Here is a 26558-nt window from a genome sequence, read left to right as displayed (position 1 = left end):
GAGGCTGAGTGGTCAGCGTCCGGTCCTCATCTGAAACCCAGGGCAGCTCAGTACTACACGTGACCAATTACATTAACTCACTTTCCTCTGCTTCTATTCTGTCCCGCTCTTCAGTTTTTTAAACATCACCACACACACACCATGGAGAACAAATAATTAAAGCTTATAAAAGTGATATATTCATGCTCATGTAAAATACTTTATATGAGAAAGAATTATCATATCAGATTACAAAATGTGTAGGAAGGTTAACAGTTTACTGTGATTTTATTTAAGCTTTTAAATTTTATTCTTTATTATCATTTTTTTGCAAGGAGGAGAAAGAAAAGTGGGATGAAATGAGTTAATTTCCAAATAGTTCATTTTAGTCCTGAGCCACACTTGAACCCATTAGGATACCGGGAGTTCTGGGCAAGCTTTGGAGGGACCATGGGAATGCTGTCTTGGCCCTGTAATCCCAACACTGTGGGAGTCCAGATAGGAGGGTCACTCGAGCCCAGGAGTTGGAGACCATCCTGAGCAACATAGTGGGACCTGTCTCTACTAGAAAAGAATAGGAAAGAAAAAATAATAATAATGTAAAATGAGATCTGTTACAATCAATGATCTCTGTATCTGTATTAAGGATTTGCTTAGGTTGAGGAGCTGACTAGTGACAACTCTTCTTAAATCCTTTTTAGGTAACAACACAATAGCTCTCTCACGTTCCATACCTCAATCTCCTGAGATCTTAATTAAGTTCTTCATATTCATGAACAGGTTAAAAGGTTGTTTCTGAGAAAAATCTAAGTTATGCCAAATTTTGGTCCACTTTTCCAGCCCAACTTTGTGGTTAAGTGGGATAGCCTCTCATCTGGATAAGAATAGCTACAAGGACTGCTTTACTTTGATAGCAGAACATCAGACTTGCTTCCTGCCCATTAATTATCGGAACCACATCCCTCAATCAACTTGAGAGAATATGCCTCTTTAGGCATTGCTCAGAGTTCAACCATTAATTAATTGACAGGAGCTCAGCTCTTGGAAAAACCTCAGCTAAGTTGTGGGATATTCTAAAGAAAATTTGGCTAGGTACGGTGATTCACACCTGTAATCCCAGCACTTTGGGAGGCCAAGGCGGGCAGATTACCTGAGGTCAGTGATTTGAGACCAGCCTGGCCAACGTGGGGAAACCCTATCTCTACTAAAAATACAAAAAAAGTAGCTGGGTGTGTGGCAGGCATCTGTAATCCCAGCTCCTCAGGAGGATAAGGCAGGAGAATCACTTGAACCTGGGAGGCAGAGGTCACAGTGAGCCAAGATCACGTCACTGCACTCCAGCCTGGGTAACAGAGCAAGACTCCATCTTAACAAAAAAAAAAAAAAAAAAGGAAAAAGAAAGGAAAATTTGAGGAGGACATTATGGGTAGACTTTTCTGTCAGGCTTCTTCTGTGATATTGTACCAAGTTAATCTCCACAAGGCACTATCTGGTGGGTTAGCCTGGGGCATATTAGAAATTCTGAAATGCTGTCATTGGCTGGATGCGGTGCCTCACGCGTATAATCCCAGCACTTTGGGAGGCCGAAGAAGGTGGATCATGAGGTCAGGAGTTCGAGACCAGCCTGGCCAACATGGTGAAACCCTGTTTCTACTAAAAATACAAAAATTAGCTGGGTGTGGTGGTCCACACCTATAATCCCAGCTACTTGGGAGACTGAGGCAGGAGAATTGCTTGAACCCAGGAGGTGGAGGTTGCAGTGAGCTGAGATCACACCACGGCACTCCAGACTGGGTGACAGAGCAAGACTCCATCTCGAAAAAAAAAAAAAAAAAAATGCTGTCATTGCTTTATAGGCTAATACATCAGCTTTGGTTTTGCTAGGGCATCTATAAAGAGAATCATCCATTTGAGCATCATGTATCTTTTGTTAAATTGCAATAGAATTTTTTGTCTGCTATGTACAGGACCCTTATTTAATTAATTCTTTAATTCCTCAAAAAAATTGTCAAGGAGGAGATCCAGCTTCAAACTCTGAGTATAAAAGTAAGTAGGAAACCCACTGCCACTAGAATATTTTCTTTGTTAGTGTAATCGCCCGTTAGGTTATCCCTTCCCACTGCATAGACAAAATCAGTCCACTGCGACCGCAGCACTGCAGTTGAGAAACAGTTTAATTGACATGAGGCCAGCTGAAGTGGGAGACCTAGAGTTGTCAGTCAAGTCAGTCTCCCTGAAGGCTCAGAGCTTCTTTGAATAAGGGCATTTTTTAAAGAGTGACTTAGAAGACCAAGATGCCTATAATGGGAAAGTAAATTGAGTCCCAAGTCAGGAGTCTGGGTGGGGTCAGTCTTAAAAACATCTAAAAGAAAACAATCTTAGGTTCTACAATACTGATGTTATCTATGGGAGCAACTGGGAAGCTTACAGATCTTGTGACCTCTGGTCACATGGCATCTAAGCAGTAAGGGATAATAGAAACTACACCTGTCTTGTAACCTCTCATTAGTGGTTTCAGCCCCTGCACAGAGAGGAGGACTATTATCATTCTTGCTTTCAAGTTAAACTATAAACTAAAAGTTAACTTAACCTATGCTCAGGAATGACCAAGGGCAGCTTGGAGGTCAGAAACAAGATGAAGTCAACTATGTCATAATTTTGCAAAGGCTGTTTCATTGGTAATTTGGTTTCCTCTCACCTCTTTATCAAAATGTTGGTGTTATACTTTAGCTTTAACAAGACAGTGTCCGATAAAATAAATGTCATAATCTTAAACTGGCATTTATCTTTTAAAGCTGTTGTTTTTTCATCTCAATCCAGTCCCTGGCATGTGTAAATATGTAAGGGAAATATAAAACACATATGTAGAATTTAACCCTATTCTCAATAAACTAAACGACCAGTGCAAGTTTTTGAAAAATGAAAATCCAATCAAATAATCCTCTTAACCAGTTTTAATTTTTAAATCTGGCTGGGTGCGGTGGCTTACGCCTGTAATCCCAGCACTTTGGGAGGTTGAGGTGGACGGATCATGAGATCAAAAGATTGAGACCATCCTGGCTAACATGGTGAAACCCCCTCTCTACCAAAAATACAAAAAAATTAGCCCAGCATGGTGGCACGTGCCTATAGTCCCAGCTACTCTGGAGGCTGAGGCAGGAGAATCACTTGAACCCAAGGCAGAGGTTGCAGTGAGCCTAGATCACGCCACTGTACTCCAGCCTGGGCAACAGAGTGAGACTGTCTCAAAAAAAAAAAAAAAAAAAAGAAAAGAAAAGAAAGTTTTTAATCTTAAGTGCCAAATACAGTTTAAACAGTTTTTGTTTCCTTTATTGTTCATTTATTTAATAAATCCACCAGTAGCACCCACAATTATGTGTGCATAAGTTGAAGAAATGCTCATGTCTCTCTTTTCTACCCACTACAAATATTGCTTATGATATACTGATTTGACATAATTAATCAAGAAAAGCTTCACAGATAAGGGAAACTCTTAGATACTGATTGATATTATAGCTAATCCTTACCTATTTAGCTCTCTCCTAGCATTTACTTAAGTTTGTTTGTTTGTCTGTTTTGGTTTTTGCTTTGCAACAGGGTCTAATTTTGTCACCCAGGCTGGAGTGCAGTGGCATGATCATTTCTCACCACAGCCTCCATCTCCCAGGCTCAAGTGATCCCCCTACCTCAGCTTCCCTAGTAGCTGGTACTACAGGTGTTAGCCACCACACCCTACTAATTTAAATTTTTTTTTTTTTTTTTTTTTTTGTAGATAAAGAGTCTCATTTTGTTGCCCAGGCTGGTCTCAAACTCCTGAGCTCAAGCAATCCTCCTACCTTGGCCTCCCAAAGTGTTGGGATTACAGGTGTGAGCCAGTGAGCCCAGCCAATTACCTAATTTTAAATTATAATTTTTAATGTAAGACTTTGAAAAAATTTCCACACTCTTTTCTAAAAGTATAAATGATCCCATTTCTTATGTTACAACTCAACTATAAGGTAATGATGTACGACTCATAGGTTGAAGTTGAAACACAGATGTGGCTTGGAACCTAAAAATAACATCTCTTATTTAAAAAGGCAAATAAGCAACATCTTTTGTTTAATTTCATATTTTCACAAAAGATTTTGAAATGCTTTACAAAGTTTATTTTTCAGAATACAGTTATACCTCTTTATCCTGGGGGATCGGTTCCAGGACCCCCTGTGGATACCAAAATCCAGGAACACTCAAGTCCCTTTATAAAATGGCATAGTGTATGCATATAACCTACAGATATCTTCCTTTATACTTTAAATCACCTCTAGCTTACTTATAATACCTGATACGACGTAAATACTATGTAAAGAGTTGGGATACTGTATTGTTTTTTAATTTGCATTGTTTTTATTGATGCATTGTTATTTTTATTGTTTTTTCCCCAAGTATTTTCGATCCACAGTTGGTTGAATCCACGGTTGCAGAACCCATAGATATGAAGGACCGACTGCACTTCAGTGATTCAGCTCTATATTCTTTGCTCAGTAACTGAGGCAATTGAGACAAAAACTAAACAGGATTTTCTTTCTTTCTTTTTTTTTGAGACAGAGTCTTGCTCTGTTGCCCAGCCTGGAGTGCAGTGGTGTGATCTCAGCTCACTGCAACCTCTGCCTCTCAGGTTCAAGTGATTCTTGTGCCTCAGCCTCCCAAGTAGCTGGGATTACAGACATGCGCCACCACGCCTGGCTAATTTTTATGTTTTTAATAGAGATGGGGTTTCACCTTGTTGGCCAGGCTGGTTTCAAACTCCTGGCCTCAAGTGATCCTTCTGCCTCTGCCTCCCAAAGTGCTGTGATTACAGGCATGAGCCACCATGCCTGGCTAGAATTTTCTTATTCTCCAAGTTTCATGGGTTTGGGACCAAATTTGGCCATTCAAAAACCTGAACAAATTATTATTTTAGATGACCATTTGTTCCATTTGCCTGAGGGTTTACCGCTAAAACATTAATACTTTAAAATTTCATTTAAGACTTTCTGATGAAAATCCCTTTAAAATAAATTATGCAATTTAATAAGTGCTTTTCATCCTTCTTGGATGCAGTATACTGAATCTTATTTACCGTTTTCTGTGACTTAGAGCCGTTTAAGTATCACCTTTATTTAACACACAGTGTTGTGATACAGCAGTGTTGTTACGGGGTGAGAAACTATCTGCCCCTATAGTAAATAATGTTTTTGTGCCTACTTTTTAGTTTATCTCTATCTTCTCTTGCTGTCATTTTCTTTATTCTCAATGCTCCTGCTCATAGTAGCTTCTTACCTCCCTCTTTTTTTTTAATCTACTGAGGGAAACCAACCAACTAGGTTTGTTAGAATTGTCTCAAGCAAAGTATAGAAAGACTCCAAGGCTGGGCACAGTGGCTCATGTCTGTATTCCCAGCACTTTGGGAGGCCAAAGCGGGTGGATCACTTGAGCTCAGGAGTTTGAGACCAGCCTGGCCAACATGGCGAAACCCTGTCTCTACAAAAAATGCAAAAAAGTTCGCCGGGTGTGGTGGCATGTGCATATGATCCCAGCTACTTGGGAGGCAGAGGTGGGAGGATCACCTGGGAGGCCAAGGCCACAGTGAGGCAAGATCACACCACTGTACTCCAGCCCGGGTGACAGAGTGAGACCCTGTTTTAAAAAAAAAAAAAGGGATTCCACTTCTCTGGTGAGTGTGCAGCATACTAGCATGTGGACTTTGTCACATCAGAACTGGTATTAGAGGCTTATTTTCCTTATTTCTTGGTTTTGGGCAGTGTTCCAAATGGGTAAGGTGTTACAGTACAAAAGTTACCTACAGCATTGAGAGAATGGCGAAGCTCATTAAATTGTTCATATTCTTTCTGTTTTGTGGTTATTTTGTTTTCAGAAAAAAATCTTTCACAATCAATAAGCAATATTTTTGTTGTAAACTTGTCATACCTCTAATGTAATAAACAGCAAGCATATGGATGATTCACTTCCTTTTAAAAAGAGATTACAGATAGAACAATGAATGATGAATATGAGCAATCTGTCATGCTTCCAAAATAGAGATTATGCAAAAAGCAAGATTACCTCACTTCTTTTCTCTCTGTAACAACACAGATATACAAAAATTTCTGTTTGCATTCTTTCTGTTACTCAGTCACACAAACTGTATATTATAATACAGTCAACACTCTTCAGTGTTAGCCTTTTCTTAAGTTTTAATAAGAGCATTTGTTCAATATTATACGAAACTAGAGCGTGAGGATTAGTCATGTGTTATCAGGAACAGAAATAAAATGTGGGCTGCAACTTGCAATGGAATACATATAGCCCTTTAAAAGTAACATATGGCAGACAATTAACTTAAGGAATCCTTAAGCCTTCTTTAATTGATTGTTATTTCAGTTTATCTAGGTAACCAAATATGAAAGTAGCCCTTTGTTTAAGAAAAAGGAATTTTAAAAAATTTTCTAAAAATTTTCTTCTCTAAGCTTTGCGTGTGCTAACAATCACTTTTTGGAAATTTATAGTTGAAGCATACACTGCCATTTGTACGGACGTAAGTTAGATCAACTGTCAGACTCAGGAACCAAGATCATCCTGCCAGGCACCATTTAGGCACTGGTTTCGTCTTGGCCTTCCCTTGGGAAAACGTTTGCAATTTTTTTTCCACTAACAAGTTTTATTGGACAGTAGGCCAGGATGTTGGCCTCTTATGATACAATCTAGAGAGAAAACATTCAATTCTTTTGGAAGTTTTTTTATGCTTTTTAAAAAAATACAGCTGTACTTTTCTGGGATTGAATATAATATATTTTTTCCTAATGTACTGAAACAAACTGTATATTATTTTTATTTTTTTAATATATTTTTCCTAATGTACTGAAACAAACGAAGTTTAGACTGGCAATTGAATGAGTATAAATCTGAGTAGAGCATTTTACTCCTTTCAACTGGATTTAGGAATAGATGTGAATGTTTCATATGCTATACAAATTATCCTAGAATTCTCTATTAGGTGCAGGTGCAATTTATTATAACTCTCAAAAATAGAATAACTCAAAACACTAACTGAATTGGTTTTTTTAAATCCAAAAACCAATCTTCTTGAAAGAGCTGAATCTCTTGAAACTCATTTCCATTTAAATTTCCATGCAGTTCAATAATAGTCATTTCTCAGTTGCTATCACTCTAGTCTAGAGGGACATCTTTAAATTGATTTATGGTTATGTGATCCACAGAGAAGGCATCCATATATTTCTCCACTCTTAAATGACTTAAAGACTTTGAATACGTGAATATAGGTGATTCTTAGTTTCTCTACTTTCTCCCATTCAATTTCCTTTTGGGTTCTTCATCTCTGCCCTTTCTTGATGACTGATTGCATGTGGATATTATTGAAGCAAAAGTCATGAATTAGGGCCTGATCAAAATCAATTGACTTTCCCTTTTCCCAAAGCTGCCTTGTCTCCTTATGGCAATCAAACCGCTCCTATAACTATACCATCAGTCACATAACAAACACTACTGTCCATGGTGTTGACTCTACTTAAGAAACGTGGTACAACCATCAGATTTCGTGTTATGGCATAAAAGCCAAATTGTAGAGTAGGACTGTCCCTTCACATGAGCAGTGAAACTTTTCCTTGACCTGGGCTCAGGGCCCTACTTTAGGGCTAAAGTAAAAGATCTCAAGGTAACAAATTCTTACTTGGTTGCTTTCCTCCATGAAGTATCAGTACCTTCTTTTTGATCTTGTAGGCACCAAAGAGGTTGTTGTAAATGTGGATGATGATGGAGTCATTTCATTGAACTTCGAATGTGATCAGATGACTCCAAAGTCCGAGTTCACCTGGTCCAAAGATTATGTATCCACTGAGGACTCTCCACGGTTAGAAGTCGAAAGCAAGGGCAACAAGTAAGGACTATGTCAATCACAATCATGGGTTTCCTTTTCACTGTAGGAGAATGAGGTGAGCTCCTTGATTTCCACTTAAATTGCTTGGAATAAGAGGATGAAGTCACATATATTTTATATCTGGTATTGTAGAAAATAATAACCAACTTAAACCTTAAAAATAATCATCCTAGACTGGCTCATTGACTCACACCTGAAATCCTAGCCACTCAGGAGACTGAGGCAGAAAGATCACTTGAGCCTAGGGGTTCAAGACCAACCTGGGCAACATAGTGAGACCCTGTCTCTAATAAAATAAAATAACAATAATAACCCTTCTAAAATACTTTTTACTTATTCCATTTAAAGTTCTTTCTTATTTATCTCATTTATGCTATTAGAAACATTCGATTGACATAAAGATCAGCTTTAAAGATGATTCTCATTATCTGTGAAATTTGGAAATCTTAATGATGAGGATACTTGTAGGGGGCTAGGAAGAACCTGCTGGTTCAAGTTATGGTAAATTAAATGGTTTGAGGATAATCTCTTCTGCTTTTTTCACCATCACTCATGAGTGAGCCAATAGTCCATGGGAAGAAAGCTCTATGTGGAAGTACAACATGGAAAAGCTCTAGGCCCAACTCTACCAGGAGCTGGCTGTATAACCTTGGGCAGCTATTTAACTTCCACAAACCTCAGATTTCTTTTTCTATAAAATGAGAGTGGGGAGAATGGAGGAATTGTGTGATCTGTCATTTCCTTTCAACACCAAGATTTTGAGTGTTCTTTTTACTTTGCTTTATAGCAAAAGCTTACGAAGCTTTATATTTTCATAGTGTCAACCACATTGGATTCATATGATAAAGCAAAGTATTTGATAAAGCACAGTATTTTCTAAGTACTTTTTTCTATTACAATGAAGCCCAGTATATCTCGAAATCAAAGAAAAAACTAGCAATTTTGTTGTAGAATGACAAGGAAATACTGAATATAATTAAAGGACTTTTTCTGCCCCTATGCTGTAAATTTCTTGACATGAAACACATTTGCCCCAAGAAAAGATAATTGAACGATAAATTTTTCTCCCAGTTTGTGCACTTAACATTTCAATATTTGGTTGGTCTTAGACACTGCCTAGCAATATAGCTTGCCAAAGTTAGAAAACGCAATGAACTTACCCACTGAGCCATTCATTTACTTATTACACATATTATGTGCCAGACAAGGTACTGGGTGCTGGGGATAACACAGTAAACAAAGCAGTTCCTGTCTCTGAAGGCACAGGGATTATACACTGGGGAGAATACAGATGCTTATAATAAGTTCAGAAAAGGGGAGAGCAGGAGATGGCATAGGAGAGGCACCCAGAGTTACCAACAGCAAGTTCTGTCCTTGGCGGGGGAAGTGTCTGGCTCCCAGCAGGGGCTGCTCAGCTGGATATTTTTCTGCAGGATGTGCACTGATAAGCAGCATAGCTTGGGCATGTGGGATTTGTGCCAGTTCCACTCCCCTGTCACCATCACCCCCTGGAAGGAGGTAAGGCAAGTCCTCCCAGAGTAAATGGCATTGAACCTGAGACACCAAGAACACGTAGGCTGGAGCTCAGCGAGATGAGAGGAGGTGTCCAGATGAAAGGAGTAGCATATACAACTGCCCAGAATCAGGGGAAACACAGGCCCACAGATCCCACACACCCTCATTTCTAAGAAAAATATTTTGTTCCGAAGGACGAAAATGACCTTCAAAGACCTTGGGATGGACGACTTGGGTATTTACTCTTGCGATGTAACAGACACTGATGGAATAGCATCAAGCTACTTAATAGATGAGGAAGGTAAGTTTAAAATCAGTGCATTCACACGTCGAATGTTGCTTTGATTTCTCGATTATTCTTAAGTGGTTTTTTTTTTAGTAGTTTAAGGTTTAATTGCTTTCTTTCTCCCCCTACAGAATTGAAACGTTTACTTGCTCTCAGCCATGAACACAAGTTCCCAAGTAAGTATCCACAATACATACACAGATTTGAGCAGTCTCACTAGGCAGCAACTTCTGGAATAGATGAGATGACAGCAAAGTGTTTGGCCTGGACTCTCTTTGTTCTGGACTTTTGACTCAAGCTGTGTGCCTGAGCAGCTCACTTTTATTTCTCTGTGCCTTGGTTTCTTTTCCAGGAATGGCTATCACAATGGTTTATAGCACCTACTATATAGAAATGCTGTAAGAGGGTGGGGTACGGTGGTTCATGCCTGTAATCCCAGCACTTTGGGAGGCCAAAGTGGGTGGATCACTAGGTTAGGAGTTCAAGACCAGCCTGACCAACATGGTGAAACCCCATCTCTACTAAAAATACAAAAAATTAGCCGGGTGTGGTGGCGGGCACCTGTAACCCCAGCTACTCAGGAAATTGAGGCAGGAGAATCGCTTGAACCCGGGAGGCAGAGGTTGCAATGAGCTGAGATCATGCCAGAATTAATCCAGACAGTAGGCATTGCCTGATGTCATTATCATTTATACTGAGATATTTTATCTTGCATAAGCCTAAGAACTCTGATTATTGGTGCTAAGAGAGAGGGTAGCAGCAAACTCAGGTATCCTTTTATTAGAGACCCAGTGTCGCCTTTTAGTAGGGAGAACCTGAGACTGATTAAAACTCTGACATGTGGCTGGGCAAGGTGGCTCATGCCTGTAATCTCAGCACTTAGGAAGCCTAAGGCGGGAGGATCACTTGAGCCCAGGAGTTCAAGACCAGCCTGGGCAATGTGGTGAAACCCCATCTCTACAAAAATACAAAAATTAGCCAGGTATGGCAGCAGCTCCTCGGGAGGCTGAGGCGGGAGGATCACCTGAGCCCAGCAGTTGGAGGCGGCAGTGAGCCGTGATTATGCCACTGCACTTCAGCCTGGGTGAGTGAGAAACTGTCACAAAAAATAAATATAAAAATCACAAAATAACAAACTCTGACATGCAAGTATCAAAGCCCCCAACCCAAGGGTGTTTTGGTTAACCCAAGGAAGCACATTTTTCAATACTATAGCACCCACTCTTTTCTTTCCCTACCACTCTGAGACCAATGAGGTCACAACGTGAATATTTTCAGAGGCCTGGTGATAGGATCAAAGTAGCACGTGCGATTTATTGATTCATAGCCACTTCATCTTTGTAACCGCTGGCATGTTGATGAAGCTGTCTTCGTGAGATTTTGTAAAGTTTTAAACTGTCTTATTTCTTAGAGAATGTAATAACGAGTATGGTATTCCTTTATCCTTTGGCACAGTAAATTCTCCTATTTTAAGCTGTTTTCAAAAATATTTTGAAAACCACTAAACATGTGCCTTAAACCTACAAATAACATATTTCGCTGAGGCACATTAACTGCCAGAGAAAAGAGCCTAAGGAAATTTAGAGCTGGGTAAATGGAAAAAATAAAAATGAACAAAGCTAAAAATAGAAAGCGACTTAGTCTATCTTGCCAGTATTGATACTAAATTGCAGTGTGGAAAGATAGCTTATTTGAATATATATCCGTACACCCAGAATTCAAGGTATTTTGGGGGAGTAGGGGGAGGGTACACTTTGGTATTCTCAGCATGCTGCATAATGGCCCTTCGTTTGCAGACACCAGTTGTTACCCCTCTTGTATACATGCACTATATGTGGGGAGACATGCACAAGCACATATATATAAATATAGATATGTTGGTGTGTCCTCTTAGGTGTCAACATATTATATTCTAAAATTAGTGGTTGTAAAAATTAACCAGGTGTGGTGGCTGTCACCTGTAATCCCAGCTACTCTGAAGGCTAAGGCACAAGAATCACTTGAACCCGGGAGGTGGGGGTTGCAGTGAGCTAAGATCACGCCACTGCCTAGAAGACAGAGTGAGACTCCATCTCAAAAAAAAAAGAAAAAAAAAAAAAAAAAAGGTGTTTCCAGGGTGTTGTAGAAGCAACTAGAGGAGGAAAGAGATACCAAAATATTAACAGCCAACGTTAATAGAGCATTTATTATATGCCAGGCTTTCTATAGAGTTGTTAAGCAGGATATATTTATTTGAATTCCACAATTAACTTAAAAGGGTTGGTGTTGTGCTGATTTGATTTTAGAGGGGAAGAACATGAGGCCTGGAGAGGTTAGGTAACTAGATCATTTGCACACAGCTGGTGAAACCCAGGTGGTCTGCCTTTGGAGCCTGCTCCCCTGACTGTGACATGGGCTGTCTCTATGTATGCATGGCCACTTTTGCTCCATGCCCCCGTGGACTTTCAAGGTGGCCAGCATTCCCCAGACGATGTTCTCAGGACTCAGGGAGGACAGTGAACATTAAGGGAGCTGGAGGCTTCCAGGAGGGCCTGTTCCTCCTCCTCCCTCACCACTCTGGGCATCTTAGGTAACCTCTTCACTCACATAGTAAGTTTCCTAGAATGAGGTCTCCAGATATTTTTAGAAGAAATTGTACTTTCTACTCTCCTCAAGACTTACTTTTAGCAAGCATGAATGTCCTGCAAGGGAGAAGCTTAGCCTCTGCCCTTGCCACCCTGGTGCACTCAGACATCCTGCTCACACTGGAAAACCACCGTGTGGACAACCAGGACCAAGAGGAATACAGAAGAGATGGAGTGACCCTGCTCTCAGCTCCACCACCCAGACGTGTTACCACTGTCTCCTGGGGTGCAGTTGAGATTTTGTAAAGAGATCAGTAAAGTGAGGGGAGGAAGAGAACCAACCTTCTTGAACACAGACCACTATTCACAGTACCTTAATATGTTCTCTTACTATATTTATGTTTGTTTGTTTGTTTGTTTTTTAGAGACAGAGTCTCACTCTGTTGCCCAGGCTGGAGTGCAGTGGTGCGATCTTGGCTCACTGCAACCTCTGCCTCCCAGGCTCAAGCAATTCTCTTGCCTCAGCCTCCGGAGTAGCTGAGATATAGGCGCCCACCACCATGCCTGGCTAATTTTTGTAATTTTAGTAGATACGGGGTTTCACCATGTTGGCCAGGCTGATCTCAAACTTCTGACCTCAAGTGATCCGCCCACCTCGGCCTCCCAAAGTGTTAGGATAACAGGTGTGAGCCACCATGCCCGGCCTTATATTTACTCTTCATAGTACATCCATGTTAGCAGGTGAGGGACACAAGAACTAAAGGAGGAGAGTAGCTGGTCCAGATCTTGGTGGGACTCCAAAACCTACTTTCTCTCTGCCTTGAAACCCCCTCGATAGATGACATCTGAGCCCCCTCTCAGTCCTGCATTGGAATGAATTTATCACACTGAACTTGCTAGTGAATATGGAATAATGCAAAGAAAAGCATCCCTTGAAACTTGAAAAGGGTAGTTTTAAAATAAATATAAAGAAATATGAATTTACATTTGACATAAGTTTAGGAAGCTTCTAAATTAAAATACAACACCTGCCAACCAGATGAGGTGGCTCACACCTATAGTCCCAACACCTTGGGAGGCCAAGGAGAGAGGATCACTTGAGGCTAGGAGTTCAAGACCAGCCTGGGCAACATAATGAGTCCCTGTCTAATAAAAGAAAGAAAAAAAAAAACTAGCCGAGTGTGGTGGTACATGACTGTTGTGTGAGCTACTCAGGAGGCTGAGGTGAGAGGATCACCTGAACCCAGGAGGCAGAGGTTGCAATGAGCCGAGATCGTGTCACTGTACTCCAGCCTGGGCAACAGAGCGAGAACCTGTTGCAAAAAAAAAAAAAAGAAAAACACCAACCAAAAGCCTCAGTAGAAAGTTAGAGATACTGACTACAAGTGCCCCATGCCCCTAGAGATAAGTTCATCTTCCTCATTTTTACAGTTGAGACAACTAATGATTCAAAGAGGATGAACAACTTGCTCTAAGTGACAGTCCCAGCATCAGAGCTGAGTCCCTCTGTCTTTAAGCCTTTCCCTGCAACTCTCACTGTCTCTGGGCTTTGCAAGAAGCAGGTGCTACATTGTCATTTCCATTGCCTGGTTTTTTTTGTTTTTTTTTTTCACTTGTTGGAAAATGAGTACCAATATAATTGGTTAGCAATATAATTACTGTGTTTATTTTTGCTGTTCATAGCTGTCCCAGTGAAATCAGAGTTGGCAGTTGAAATTTTGGAGAAGGGCCAGGTCCGGTTTTGGATGCAGGCTGAGAAGCTATCTGGCAATGCCAAAGTCAACTACATATTTAACGAGAAGGAAATTTTTGAAGGCCCGGTAGGTTTTACACTGTTTAGCCTTTTTAATGTATCACTGTAGAATACACTGAGGAAGCCTTATGTGGATGTGGATATGTTGTTATAAAAACCGCTGGGTGGTGGAGTGGGTGAGTTTAAATCCTTCTCACAAGTGAAAACTGTGAAATGAAAATACAGATTGACTATATCATATTATGCAAACTGGGATGCTTTGAGAATGAAAGGACAACAGTCATAAACAGTCATAAACCAAAACGGTCTCAGGCAAACCGAGATGTATGATCACCCATGAAAACAGAGAGGCTGTCCTGGGAGGCAGAGGAGCCCACACCCTTGCCTGAATTCACATCATACTCACACTGGACACCTCGGCACGGACTTGATTCGTTATATGAAGAACAGGCCTCTTGTCCTAATGGCTCTGAAAAATTCAATAAAATACCTTTCATTGCTTTTCTGGTTAAAAACACAATACATCCTTATTGTAAAAAGCATTAAAGACTCAGAAAGGGCTAATCGCACATTCTTACCGCTTTTCTTAATTTGGTGGCAGTGCTGGGGGTCTTTCCAGCAAAAACCGGAAAGCCTGCTAGACAGATTCTAAAAGAGCTGTAACACTTCTAATGGCTTTTTGATGTACATAGTGGTATATACTTTTTTAGACATTTTTCTATGCTTCTCTGTGTGTATGTCTGTGTCATATTTACATAGGTAGTTACATATATATATATATAAAATACTCTTTCCTTTCCTTTTAACGTAAGCATCATTTTTATAGAGCTACAACATCTAAGCTTTATTTGTCTTCTCCACAGACATCAGTCAAGTCAAGATCAGGCCAGTGCCCAGTAGTACTGAAGAACTGGGGGTTCAGGGGCTCTGACCATCACCTGTGCTATCATGGGTGTAAATGGGAAACTGAAAGGGCAGAGGAGGTGTGGTTTGTGACTGTTGTTAGCAACCCTTTCCCTTTTCACTGAGATGTATTTTTAAAACATTTGAGGACTTGTTAGTGAGAGGGAAACGGGTACCATGAATATTAGGAGAGTATGCAGCGTAGTCCTTCCCAGTGCCTAGAGTGACTTGCTGTGGGGCAGAACAAGTCACTCCTGACTCCTGTGTCCACTGCGACCCATCTCCTCTCCACTTTCAAAATGTTCCCTCAACTGCTGTAATCACCACCTGGCCAGGGGAGAGGAAGGAAAAGTGTTGTTGGCCTCACCCATCACCCCACAGTCATTGAGTGAACATTCATGCATACGTGCATATAGATGTACTCCCCTTCATGTGTTCAAGCATGCACATGTGTTGCCTTGAGAGTATGCACCTGCTCTCTTAAGTCAAGTTTCTTAGAAAGAGAGTCTGAAGTTGTTTCTCATTCAAATGATTTATTGTTGGGGAGCAGGATAGGATAGGGGGATGCTCAGCAAAAATGTGATCTCAGTTGGAGACTGACTTCCTGCAGGGGAGGCTTGGGAGCATGAATTGCATCACAGAGTTCATCCCAGGCCTGAGCCTTCATTCTGTGATAGTGTATATATAGCAAAAGTTAACAAATTCAAATCTATCATGGAATTTGTGCTTGCATGCCCAGTGACTAAAACTTATCTTTACATTCTGGGGAAAAAAATTTGTCTAAACAATATGATAAAATAAGTATAGTCTAATAGGGCTATATCCATTCATTAAGAGCAAATAGGGCCAGGCATGGTGGCTCACACCTGTAATCCCAGCATTTTGGGAGGCCGAGGCAGGGGAATTGCTTGAGGCTCAGAGTTTGAGACCAGCTTGGGCAACATAGCGAAGCATCATCTCTACAAAAACTTTTTAAAAATTGGTGAGGCATGGTGGTGTGTGCCTGTAGTCCTAGCCTCAAGAGCCTGAGGCCTGAGGCTTGAGTCCAGGAGTTTGAGGCTGCAGTGAACTATGATTGAACCACTGCACTCCAGCCTGGGCAACAGAGACTCTGTCTCTAACAAGAGAAAAAAAGAGAGAGTAAATAGATTTAGAAGCATTTTTTTCAAGTATTAATTCAGCAGATATTTATTAATTGACTACTATATACCATGCATGTGCAAGATGCCAAGGAGATAGTGATAAATGAGCAAGATACCTGCCTCTGCTGCCTATAGTTTTATTCTACTCATTAAAAATAATGTAGGCCAGGAGCAGTGGCTTATGCCTGTAATCCCAGCACTTTGGGAGGCTGAGGTGGGTAGATCACTTGAGGTCAGCACTTCAAGACCAGCCTGGCCATCATGGTAAAACTCCGTTTCTACTAAAAATACAAAAATTAACTGGGTATGGTGGCACACACCTGTAATCCCAGCTACTCAGGAGGCTGAGGCAGCAGAATCACTTGAACCTGGGAGGCAGAGGTTGCAGTGAGCCAAGATTGCACCACTGCACTCCAGCCTGGGTGGCAGAACAAGAATCCATCTCTAGATAGATAGATAGATAGATAGATAAATAAATAAATAAATAAATAAATAAATAAAATGTAATCTGGAAGGTAATGTGAGAGTCTAAAGACAACTTTTTGACATTTTGTGACTTGGGGTAACAAAACTTTATTTAGATTTAAGAAACTAAATTTCAGACTTTTTAGTAATCTATTCTGGTCTAGATCAAAAACTCCACATAATATTTCCCTTTTCCTGGGTATAAGAATATGAAGAACTTGTTCAGTTATGAAGAAATTTTATTTAAATTATTACTCTAATTTTTAATGTTTAATTTTTTTTTAGACATGGTCTCCTTCTGTTGCTCAGGCTAGAGGGCAGTGGCACAATCATGGCTCACTGTAGCCTCGACCTCCTGGGTTCAAGAGATCCTCCCATCTCAGCCTCCTGAGTACCTGGGATTAAAGTTGCACACCAGCATGCCCGGCTAATTTTTCCATTTTTTTTTTTTTTTTTTTTTAAACGGAGTTTTGCTCTTATTGCCCAGGCTGGAGTTCAGTGGTGCAATCTCGACTCACTGCAACCTCCGCCTCCCCGGTTCGAGCAATTCTCCTGTCTCAGCCTCCCAAGTAACTGGGATTACAGGTGCACCCCACCACACCAGGCTAATTTTTGTGTTTTTAGTGGAGATGGGGTTTCATCATATTGATCAGGCTGGTCTCAAACTACTGACCTCAGGTGATCTGCCCGCCTCAGCCTCCCAAAGTGCTGGGATTACAGGTGTGAGCCACTGTGCCCCAGCTATTTTTCTATTTTTATATGGACAAGGTCTCGCTTTGTTGCCCAGGCTATTCTGAAACTTCTGGCCTCAAGCAATCCTCACCTCAGCCTCCCAAAGTACTGGGATTACAGGCATGAACCACTGCACCTAGCCTAAAATTATTATTCTTTGGGGTTTATTTTTATTTCATCAAGCTTATTGTCATCCAAGTAAAATATCTGTCTCAGTGATTTCTCTGTCATTTTCTTTTCACACTGAAGAAATATAAAATGCATATTGACCGAAACACTGGCATCATTGAAATGTTCATGGAGAAACTACAGGATGAGGATGAGGGAACGTACACTTTCCAGCTTCAAGACGGAAAAGCAACTAACCATTCTACTGTTGTTCTCATTGGAGATGGTAAGAATTCCGTGGAACATTAACCAGCAGGCTTTGCTACTCCCTTCAATCCAAATACCTCATGGCACAAAAGTTGTCATTTGAATTGTTTCTTAATTGAATTCTAATGTTCAAAATACAATTTTCAGCTGGGCGCGGTAGCTTATGCCTATAATCCCAGCACTTTGGGAGACCCAGGTGGGCGGATCACCTGAGGTCAGGAGTTCAAGACCAGCCTGGCCAACATGGTAAAACCCCGCCTCTACTAAAAATACAAAAATTAGCCAGGTGTGGTGGCATGCATCTGTGGTCCCAGTTACTTGGGAGGCTGAGGCATGAGAATCATTTGAACCCAGGAGGCAGAGGTTGCAGTGAGCCAAGATCGCACCGCTGTACTCCAGCCTAGGCGACAGAGTGAGACTCTGTCTCAAAAAAAAAAAAAAAAAAAAAAATACAGTTTTCAGTTAATACCTTACATGGTATTTTATTTCATAGAAATGAAAGTTAATTTAAAAGAACACCAAATTTATCCCTAGCCCACAGGCAAGACTGCATTTAAATACTTTCATATATAAACAAATGTTGATTGCTCAAATTCTCCAGTGAGGGAGATTGCAATACAACAAAGACGGTATGTGTCTCAGAAACAAACCATGATGCTGTTTTGCCATGTGTACTTACTAAAAATTACTAAAATTGAGAATAAAAATATGCAAAAGTAGTGCATTGTGAATCTACTAATCATCCATTGTAACTAGATTGTAGTAAATCAGCTGCTCCCTTCCTGCCACCCAGATTTAAAATGTGGCAGTTACAAAGGCAATGGAAAGGCTGGCCAGAGCTCTGTGTTTGCAACATCCAATATCATTTCACTGTTTCCTAGCTTTATGACCTTGTACAATTTATTCAACCTTCCTAAGCCTATTTCTTCATCTATAAAGATAAAAAATGAGCAGGGTTGTCACAATGTATGAGTGTTACAGTAATGAATATAAATCACTTAGGGGTGGTAGCTGACATATGCATTTATACCACCCAACTCAATTTCACACTTCCTTGTTTTTCAATTTGTAGTTTTCAAAAAGCTCCAGAAAGAAGCTGAATTCCAGCGGCAAGAATGGATCAGGAAACAAGGTAAAAATAGGCAGTGGATAAAGAGAAAAATTTTAATTTTTTTGTAGAAAATATTCTAAGGTTATTTCCATAACAAATTAAAATGAATATTATTATGTTAATAATGCCTAATAAATTAAAATAATTGAAAATATGTACAGTTAAATATGTAGACATTAAAATCTTTAAAAGCTAAATCTAGAATTTTAAAAATTTGACTTCAGACGTAAATCACCTTAGGACTTAAGTGTGAGCTTTGATTTTGCATTTGTGATTAATAGAGTAATTGCTAATGTCATTAAAATTTTATAGGTCCTCACTTTGCTGAGTATTTGAGCTGGGAAGTGACTGGTGAATGTAATGTACTATTGAAATGCAAGGTAAGAGATAAATTTTTGATATTTGATTCAACGGAAATAGAATGTAGAGAAGAGGAAGATCAATTTTTCATCTCTTCCATCTGAGCCAAAATGATAAGGAGGACACATATTTACTGTTGAATGTTACTGTATTCATCTGTTGATAAGAAAGATTTAAAATAAAACGACATAAAATATGAGAAGGCAAGGTGATCATTCCTAGTCACTACTAATGACCTAGTTAGTAAGACCCTAGACCTTTATCTAATTAGTCATCTCCAAAGACTCTCACATTGTTTTTGTCTTAAGCCAAATCTGTGTTCTAAGTCATAGACCTATTCCAGAGTCACTCTAGCTGCAGTGTTTCGTGGACCTTGCAAAGTACATTGTGAGGCTGGCGCAACAATACCCCTGGGTGTTCCCCAGCTGTGCCACTGACTCCGAGCCCCTATGCTGGCTTGAGGGAGAGATGTGGAGAAGAGTTGGCAGCTCACAACCAATTGTCTTATTAGGACTTCGAAAATATTCAGGAAAAAAAATTCTATATAGCATTCTAAACGAGTTTGTACTTTAGCTTGTGGTGTGTAGCTGAGTGAGTTATCAGAATGGTGGCTGAGGTTGGAGCAGGAGCGTGAAGGTCCTGCTGGTTGACAAGGACAAGTGGTAGCGTAGGTGTGGCATTTGGTGTGGATTTCACGATTGTCATGATAAAACCCAGAACCCAACAGTGTCTACTAGATCTGATAAACTCAAAGAAACAGCAGTCTATCAGAAATACATATAAGGAAAATCAATTCTAGGTTTTAGCCTCACAGGAAATGGCAACGCTGCTTGAAAAACTTTCTCAGGCAGCAGCGGAAGCCCTCAGCTTCTGTCTTATCCCAGCTGCCCCAACTCACTTCCTCATCCACATGGCCCCTCCCTATAAACCATCCCTTTTCAAAAGCCCACACATCCCTCACCTGCGCTTGCTGTGGCCCTCTGCAGAGGAGCTCTGGTGTCCTGTGATGGCCTTCCTCAGGAGAGTCAGCCCCATTCCCAGATTCTGAGCAACCAAGGGCAGCCTGGAAATGGGTTGTGAATATTCACACAGTTCGTGCTTACGCTGTCTTTCCAATGCCTGGAATGACCTTCTTTCAGCTTCTCTGACAAAATCCTTTCCAGGCCCAGCACAGTCATCTCTAGAAGGTCTCCCGCTCCCTCCGTCTCCCCATAGCTCTTTGTTCCATTATTGTGGAATTCCTGTAAATTTGGCCCCTCACATGTGGCATACAGTTCCTGGAGTATGCTCAGCTAATCATTCAGACTCACAAGAGAATGGTGGGTCTTGCTTGGCGCTAGTCTACTCAAAAAAACAGAGGGGCTGGGCGCGGTGGCTCACGCCTGTAATCCCAGCACTTTGGGAGCCCAAAGCAGGCAGATCACTTGAGGTCACGAGTTCGAGACCAGCCTGGCCAACATGGTGAAACCACGTCTCTACTAAAAATACAAAAATTAGCCAGTCATGGTGGCAGACACCTGTAGTCCCAGCTACTTGGGAGGCTGAGGCAGGTGAATTGCTTGAACCTGGGAGGCTGAGGTTGCAGTGAGCTAAGATGACGCCACTGCACTCCAGCCTGGGTGATGGAGTGAGACTCTGTCTCAAAAAAAAAAACAAAAAAAAAACCGAACACAGGCGGAACCCTAGCTTGCACACTGGGACCTTTCTCTCCCTAGGAGTCCACATGTGGAGCTATGACCTTTGCCATCCCAGACAACAGAAAACTCAGATGCAAGGAGACAAGATCCACTTTGGGCAGGTGCAAGAAGGGGCCACAACAAACAAACAAAAAAAAAAAAAAAAAAACACACCTAAAAACCTTCATGCCCTAAGGACCTAGTATCTCTTGTAACAACTATCTAAGCAGAACTTCCGGGATCCACACAAGGGTTATGTCCACATTTCAAGAGCAATGTACTCAGCAAAGCGCAAAGCTGCAGAGTGCATTTCTAGTCCTCCAGGTTCAGACGCAGCTTTCCAGTCAAGGCCATTTTTATCGTAAGCAATGGCAGCTGGCAACACACTTTCTACAATTCAGGAACCAGTTTGCAGGGTCATAAAGAATGATTGTGTGTAGTGGTTTCACTGCAGTTACCAGGGTGGTTCCTATGTTTATTTATTAGCTGAAATTGTTTCATATTTTAAAACTGTATATTCTCATGTATAATGAGACAACATTTTCTTTGTCTGTTGGTTTTATAGTTGTATTTTCTCTTTGGGGAATGGTATGTACCTTTCACACATTATTCAGTGGGGTCTTTGAGATAGTTTTCTTGATTTGTAGGACGTCTAGAAATACATGAGTATATTCTCCTTTGGAAAAAAAAAATTAAGCATTGTAGATAAAGCTCAAGATCCCTTTAACCACATGCAGTTGTTTAGTCCATTTGAAATAGATGACATGATGAGGAGATTAGTGTATCTAAGTGAGTCTCCTCAAAATTGCTAAGTAATTAATTTATTAATCCATGCCTCCCTTCCACATATATTTGCAATGCTTCATTTATCTTTTACTAAATTTTTTGATATAGATTGGGGCTTACTCATTCCATTCCTTTAATAAAGTCATTTGTTCTTCTAACACAGCCTGTATTTTAATCTGATGGGATTTGTTTTCCTTTGGTTTTGAGATTTCTATTTTCGTTTAAGTATGTATATCAGTATAAATGTATCTATTCTCCCTTTTCTTTCCTACCACATGATTTTAAAGTCAAATTTTCACTGCTGGAAATAGAGATGCTATTGATTTAGGTTTATTCTATTGGTGTCCACTTGATTCTAAACTCTTTTCTCAATTAAAATAGCTTTCCATTGATTCCTTTAGAAATCTATGTCTTCTCACTCCACGTTCAGTGCTTTTTCTTTTATATCTTGCTGCATTAAGAACTATTTAACTTCACAAGAGTACATTTCCTTATTTTAAAAAAAGTAATTATGGTTTTGCTCCTAGGTGGCAAATATTAAGAAGGAGACTCATATTGTGTGGTACAAAGATGAGAGGGAGATATCAGTGGATGAAAAGCACGACTTTAAGGATGGTATATGTACCCTGCTTATAACAGAGGTAGGCGATTATAAATGCAAAATGTAATATATTAGCTCTCTACCCTCTGTCTTATCCCAAAACAGTGACTAGATTCTGTATTCCTTTCATGACCAGGGGATTTATATTAGCTTACTTCCAACTGCTGTAGGAACACAAAAGCTTCTCTAGCCTTGTGACGTGTGTGGATTTGGTAGACAGCAAACCAATATTAGCTGAATGCCACAACTCGCTTTTCTGAGTTGCTTTTATCCATATATGGGCAGTGAAGTGGATCCTTCTTCATTTGTACTTAAGCCTCCTGGTCCTAAAAGTGCAGAGACATCAGACATGGTATTCATTTAACGATAGATTTTTATCTACTTCTTGTTTAAAAAAGCACGGCATTTAAATATATCACTATAAAGCTAGTGATCACTGTTTTTAATAAATGAAGGTAGAGTAAAAGGTAAGGACTTTAAGCCTCGTATCAGTTAGAGCCTCAGAAGGTAAAAAGTCAGGACTGCTAGCTCACTGGTCAGATTATGGAGAGGTGCATGTCTGCATCTGTAAGCGGTTCACCACTCACACAGTTAGATGCTTATTCAAAGAGTGTTTTGATCGCAGTTCTGTAAATCAAGGGCCTTTAAAAATGCAGATACCAGGTCAGGTGCAGTCGCTCACACCTGTAATCCCAGGGCTTTTGGTAGGCCAAGGCTTGAGGCCAGGAGTTCAAGGATACAGTGAGCTATAATGATACTTCTGCACTCCAGTCTGGCTGACAGAGTGAGACCCTTGTCTCGAAAAAAAAAAAAAAAGAAGCAGCAGAAGAAAAAAAATACAGAGACCATGCTCTGTGGCTATGAAAGGTGCAATGTGGTATATCTATTCCCCCTTAGTTTTCCAAGAAAGATGCTGGGATTTATGAAGTTATCCTGAAAGATGACCGAGGAAAAGATAAGAGCAGACTGAAGCTTGTGGATGAAGGTCAGTCCACCAGCCGCTGGCGTCTGTCTTGTGTGTTTCTGCATACAGCTTCCCAGAATGATGACTGAGACCGAGCTGACGATTGAAATCATGCTGACTTTTTTTTGTCCACAGATTTTGGCTTAAGTGAAATTCCAGCGGAGTGAACTATTTTATTCAAAAATACCTCACTTCTAGTCGTCTTCGAAATCAGAAGTGTATTTTTGATCCTTAGAGAATTTATAGTCCAGAGTCCACAAGGGGTCTGTTTTCAATTTAAATCATTTTTGTTTCAACTCTATAAAAATGTTCCAGGCTCAAAAACTTCTGTCCGAAGCATGACAAAAAATAGTCCACTCCAAAGGTAGCGAGCAAGATTTACATATGAAATGTGAAGCCTTGCAGTTTTTAGCAGAGCAAGAAAGCAACTTCCATTTTTCTGAGACTGCTAAGGACAAATATATCATGATGATGAAAATCTACCTGGGCATTATCAGGCTGACGAAGGCCAGGAGACCTACATGGTTAATTCAGTAAGAATCGATGACACGGATAAGAAAATGTCCTCTCATGTAAACTAAGGCTTCCTGGGAATTGAGAAGAAAGAGAATCCCAAAGTCAAGAACCTTCCTAGAAATCTCTTGTGGCCCTTTCTCTAGAATGTAAATATGGCGATTGTTACAAAGAATTCAAGGGGAAAAAAATCAAAATAAGCAGGGATCCTTTAAAACCTGATAAAACTGAACAATTTCCTCAAAGAATACTCATTATCAGTGGGTCCAGAAATTCACCTTGTTTCCATTTCCTTTCATCCAGAAAGGGAAGTTTTGAGAACTAAGAATTTGAGATTTAACCTTACCTTGAGAATTTTTACGCTAAAGTCGTGGCTCTGAATCTCTCTCCACAGCCTTTAAGGAACTGATGACAGAAGTATGCAAAAAAATAGGTAAGTTAAACATTTCACACCACAACAATGCTTTATGATCCTCCTGCAAGGAGGGGCATGCAGATGCTTGAAATATGCTATTTTCTTCTTTCAGCTTTGTCTGCTACAGACCTGAAAATCCAGAGCACAGCCGAGGGCATCCGACTGTACTCTTTTGTAACTTACTACGTGGAGGATTTGAAAGTTAACTGGTCCCACAAGTAAGTAAATGGGAACTTACTTGCTGTGTAGAAATTCTTTCCCTGCCAGGTGCGGTGGCTCACACCTGTAATCCCAGCACTTTGGGAGGCCAAGGCGGGTGGATCATTTGAGGTCAGGAGTTCGAGACCAGCCTGGCCAACATGGTGAAACCCTGTCTATACTAAAAATACAAAAAAAAAAAAAAAAAGAGCTGGGTGCGGTGGCAGACACCTGTAATCCCAGTTACTGGGGAGGCTGAGGCATGAGAATTGCTTGAACCCAGGAGGCGGATGTTGCAGTGAGCCGAGATTGTACCACTGCACTCCAGCCTGGGTGACAGAATGAGACACTTTCTCAAAAAAAAAAAAAAAAAAAAGAGAGAGAGAGAGAAAGAAAGAAAGAAAGAAGAAGAAATTATTTCTCCAGTGGAAGAGAGGAGGATAGGGAAAACATTTTTATGTTCTTCTCAAGTAAGGAGTCTTCTTGATTCTCAAGTCTGACATTGGTGAGCACAGGACAGAACCATCAGGGCATTCTCTTACTGGGAGGTTAGCTCGTTCCCTCAACATGTAGGTGCTGAGGCCGGTAATAGTTACAGTACGTCTTCATTTGTGATTGAAGAAGTACCGTAATTCACGGACACCTCTATAACGCAGCCTCCACCTCCAGACAGTCGTGCTTGGGCTCCCTCTGCTGTGCCAGGCATCTGGAGCTACATTCTTACCCTTCTCTCTATCCACACGGTTAACACATGCTGTGGTCTGGAACAGAGATGAAGCAGTGTGCACCAGGAGGCACCTAATTTCCCACGGTATGAATGAGTGGGCATCCACCAAAGAAGCCTAATCCAATGAGTGCCCAAGATGATTATTGTTGATGTTATAGCGCCTGGCAGAGTGAGACATTAGCGTGTTTCTGGTCCACCCTCAGAAGGCTTTGGAGAGCTCAAGGTGACTTTGGGGAAGGTGGGTTTGAACCTCCGTGCAGTTATACAGGGACTCTATTCAAGTTCGCTTCTGGGATTCCAAGAGCTGAAATCAGTTTCCAAATCAAACCAGGCCTCCCGTTTACACTCTTGACAGTGTTCTTAACCTCCGTGCTTCCTTGAAATATCCTGAGCTGAAAGAGAACCGAGGCCTGGCATAGATAATCTGATGGAGTGTAGCCACCTTCAGTCCAACCTCAGGATGCAAATGTTCCAAACTGCAAATGTTCCTAGGAGTCCCACTGAGAAGAAGGTCCTGTGGCATCCCCAGGAGGGTACAGATAGTAAGTTTCCTCACTGTACCCTCAGGGGCATTGACAGTATGGGGGGCGCTGCTGAAAGCCCTTTACATATGTGAATTCATTTCACATTCACCACTCTGCGTGGGAGGTGCTCCTCACTTGAGGGATGAGGAAGCTAGGGCTCGGGGAGGTGACCTGCCTAAGGTCACACAGCTATGAAGTGGGTCAAGGCTGAGCCTAGGCAGCCTGGTTCATCATGGCACCACCTGCCACTGGATTCCAGCTGCGTGAAGTCTAGACTAGAGGTCCCCAAACCCCAGGCCATGGACGGGTACCAGTCCGTGGCCTACTAGGAACTGGGCTGTGTAACAGGCGGTGAGTGGTGGGCGAGGGAGCGAGCATGACCACCTGAGCTCCGCCTCCTGTCAGATCAGCTGCAGCATTAGATTCTCACAGGAGCACGAACCCTACGTGGACCGCGCATGTGAGGGATCTAGGTTGTACGCTCCGTGTGAGAATCTGATGATCAATGTTATGTGCTTGAGTCATCCCGAAACCCTCCCGCTACCTGGTCTGTGGAAAAATTGTCTTCCACGAAACTGGTCCCTGGTGACAAAAAGGTTGGGGCCCACTGGGCTGGATTGAACAGTTAGCCAGAGCCAAGTGCCACAAAAGCAGCCATTTGTGTTTTCTTTAAGATGACTTTACTGTTATGTAAAACAGTGTTTTCGCTAGTATTATGATTTATTATTAACTGAGTCATAAAAATGAGAATTGGTAAAATTCCAGTGTAGAATGTTGGGGCTTACTCCTTTGTTCTGTTTCTTTCAGAATACATTGTAGGAAAGTAATTATAAGCTAAAATAGATCAAATTCCAGGAAATTCCTCTGTGACATCTAGGACATTCTAATATATCAGTCTGAAGTGTGAGAGAAGTAAAATTCATTGAATCATCAATCAAAAAGCTTTATATCTTCTCTAAAAGAATTACTTGTTCAAAAATGAGAACACTGAAAGGATGTTTTGAGGAAATTGCTATTAGACCAGCAAAGCATAAGCATCTTAATTATTTGGTCT

General features: G+C 40.9%; 1 protein-coding gene and 1 non-coding gene across 4 annotated transcripts in view; one reads left to right on the top strand and one right to left on the bottom strand.

The window, feature by feature from the left end:
- Positions 1-26558, top strand: part of MYOM1 (myomesin 1) — a 158654-nt gene that overhangs the window by 122016 nt on the left and 10080 nt on the right. For 2 of the 3 annotated variants that reach the window (XM_037982472.2, XM_037982473.2), the window contains 11 exons: positions 7738-7894; positions 9604-9710; positions 9827-9871; positions 13943-14079; positions 17504-17648; positions 18702-18761; positions 19053-19120; positions 22090-22203; positions 23061-23148; positions 24035-24073; positions 24168-24273. In XM_037982472.2, the coding sequence (XP_037838400.2) occupies positions 7738-7894; positions 9604-9710; positions 9827-9871; positions 13943-14079; positions 17504-17648; positions 18702-18761; positions 19053-19120; positions 22090-22203; positions 23061-23148; positions 24035-24073; positions 24168-24273 (1066 nt within the window). Of the gene's footprint in view, positions 1-7737; positions 7895-9603; positions 9711-9826; positions 9872-13942; positions 14080-17503; positions 17649-18701; positions 18762-19052; positions 19121-22089; positions 22204-23060; positions 23149-24034; positions 24074-24167; positions 24274-26558 lie in introns of those variants that run through there. The other variant, XM_037982474.2, reaches the window with a different exon arrangement.
- Positions 14618-14680, bottom strand: LOC119618666 (U7 small nuclear RNA). Its single transcript, XR_005235036.1, has one exon. It is a non-coding gene; the product is annotated as a U7 small nuclear RNA (small nuclear RNA).

Source organism: Chlorocebus sabaeus, chromosome 18, assembly GCF_047675955.1.
Source record: "Chlorocebus sabaeus isolate Y175 chromosome 18, mChlSab1.0.hap1, whole genome shotgun sequence".
NCBI lineage: Eukaryota > Metazoa > Chordata > Mammalia > Primates > Cercopithecidae > Chlorocebus > Chlorocebus sabaeus.
The sequence above is the reverse complement of the archived record's forward strand: the minus strand, read 5'-3'. Positions and strand labels throughout refer to the sequence as shown.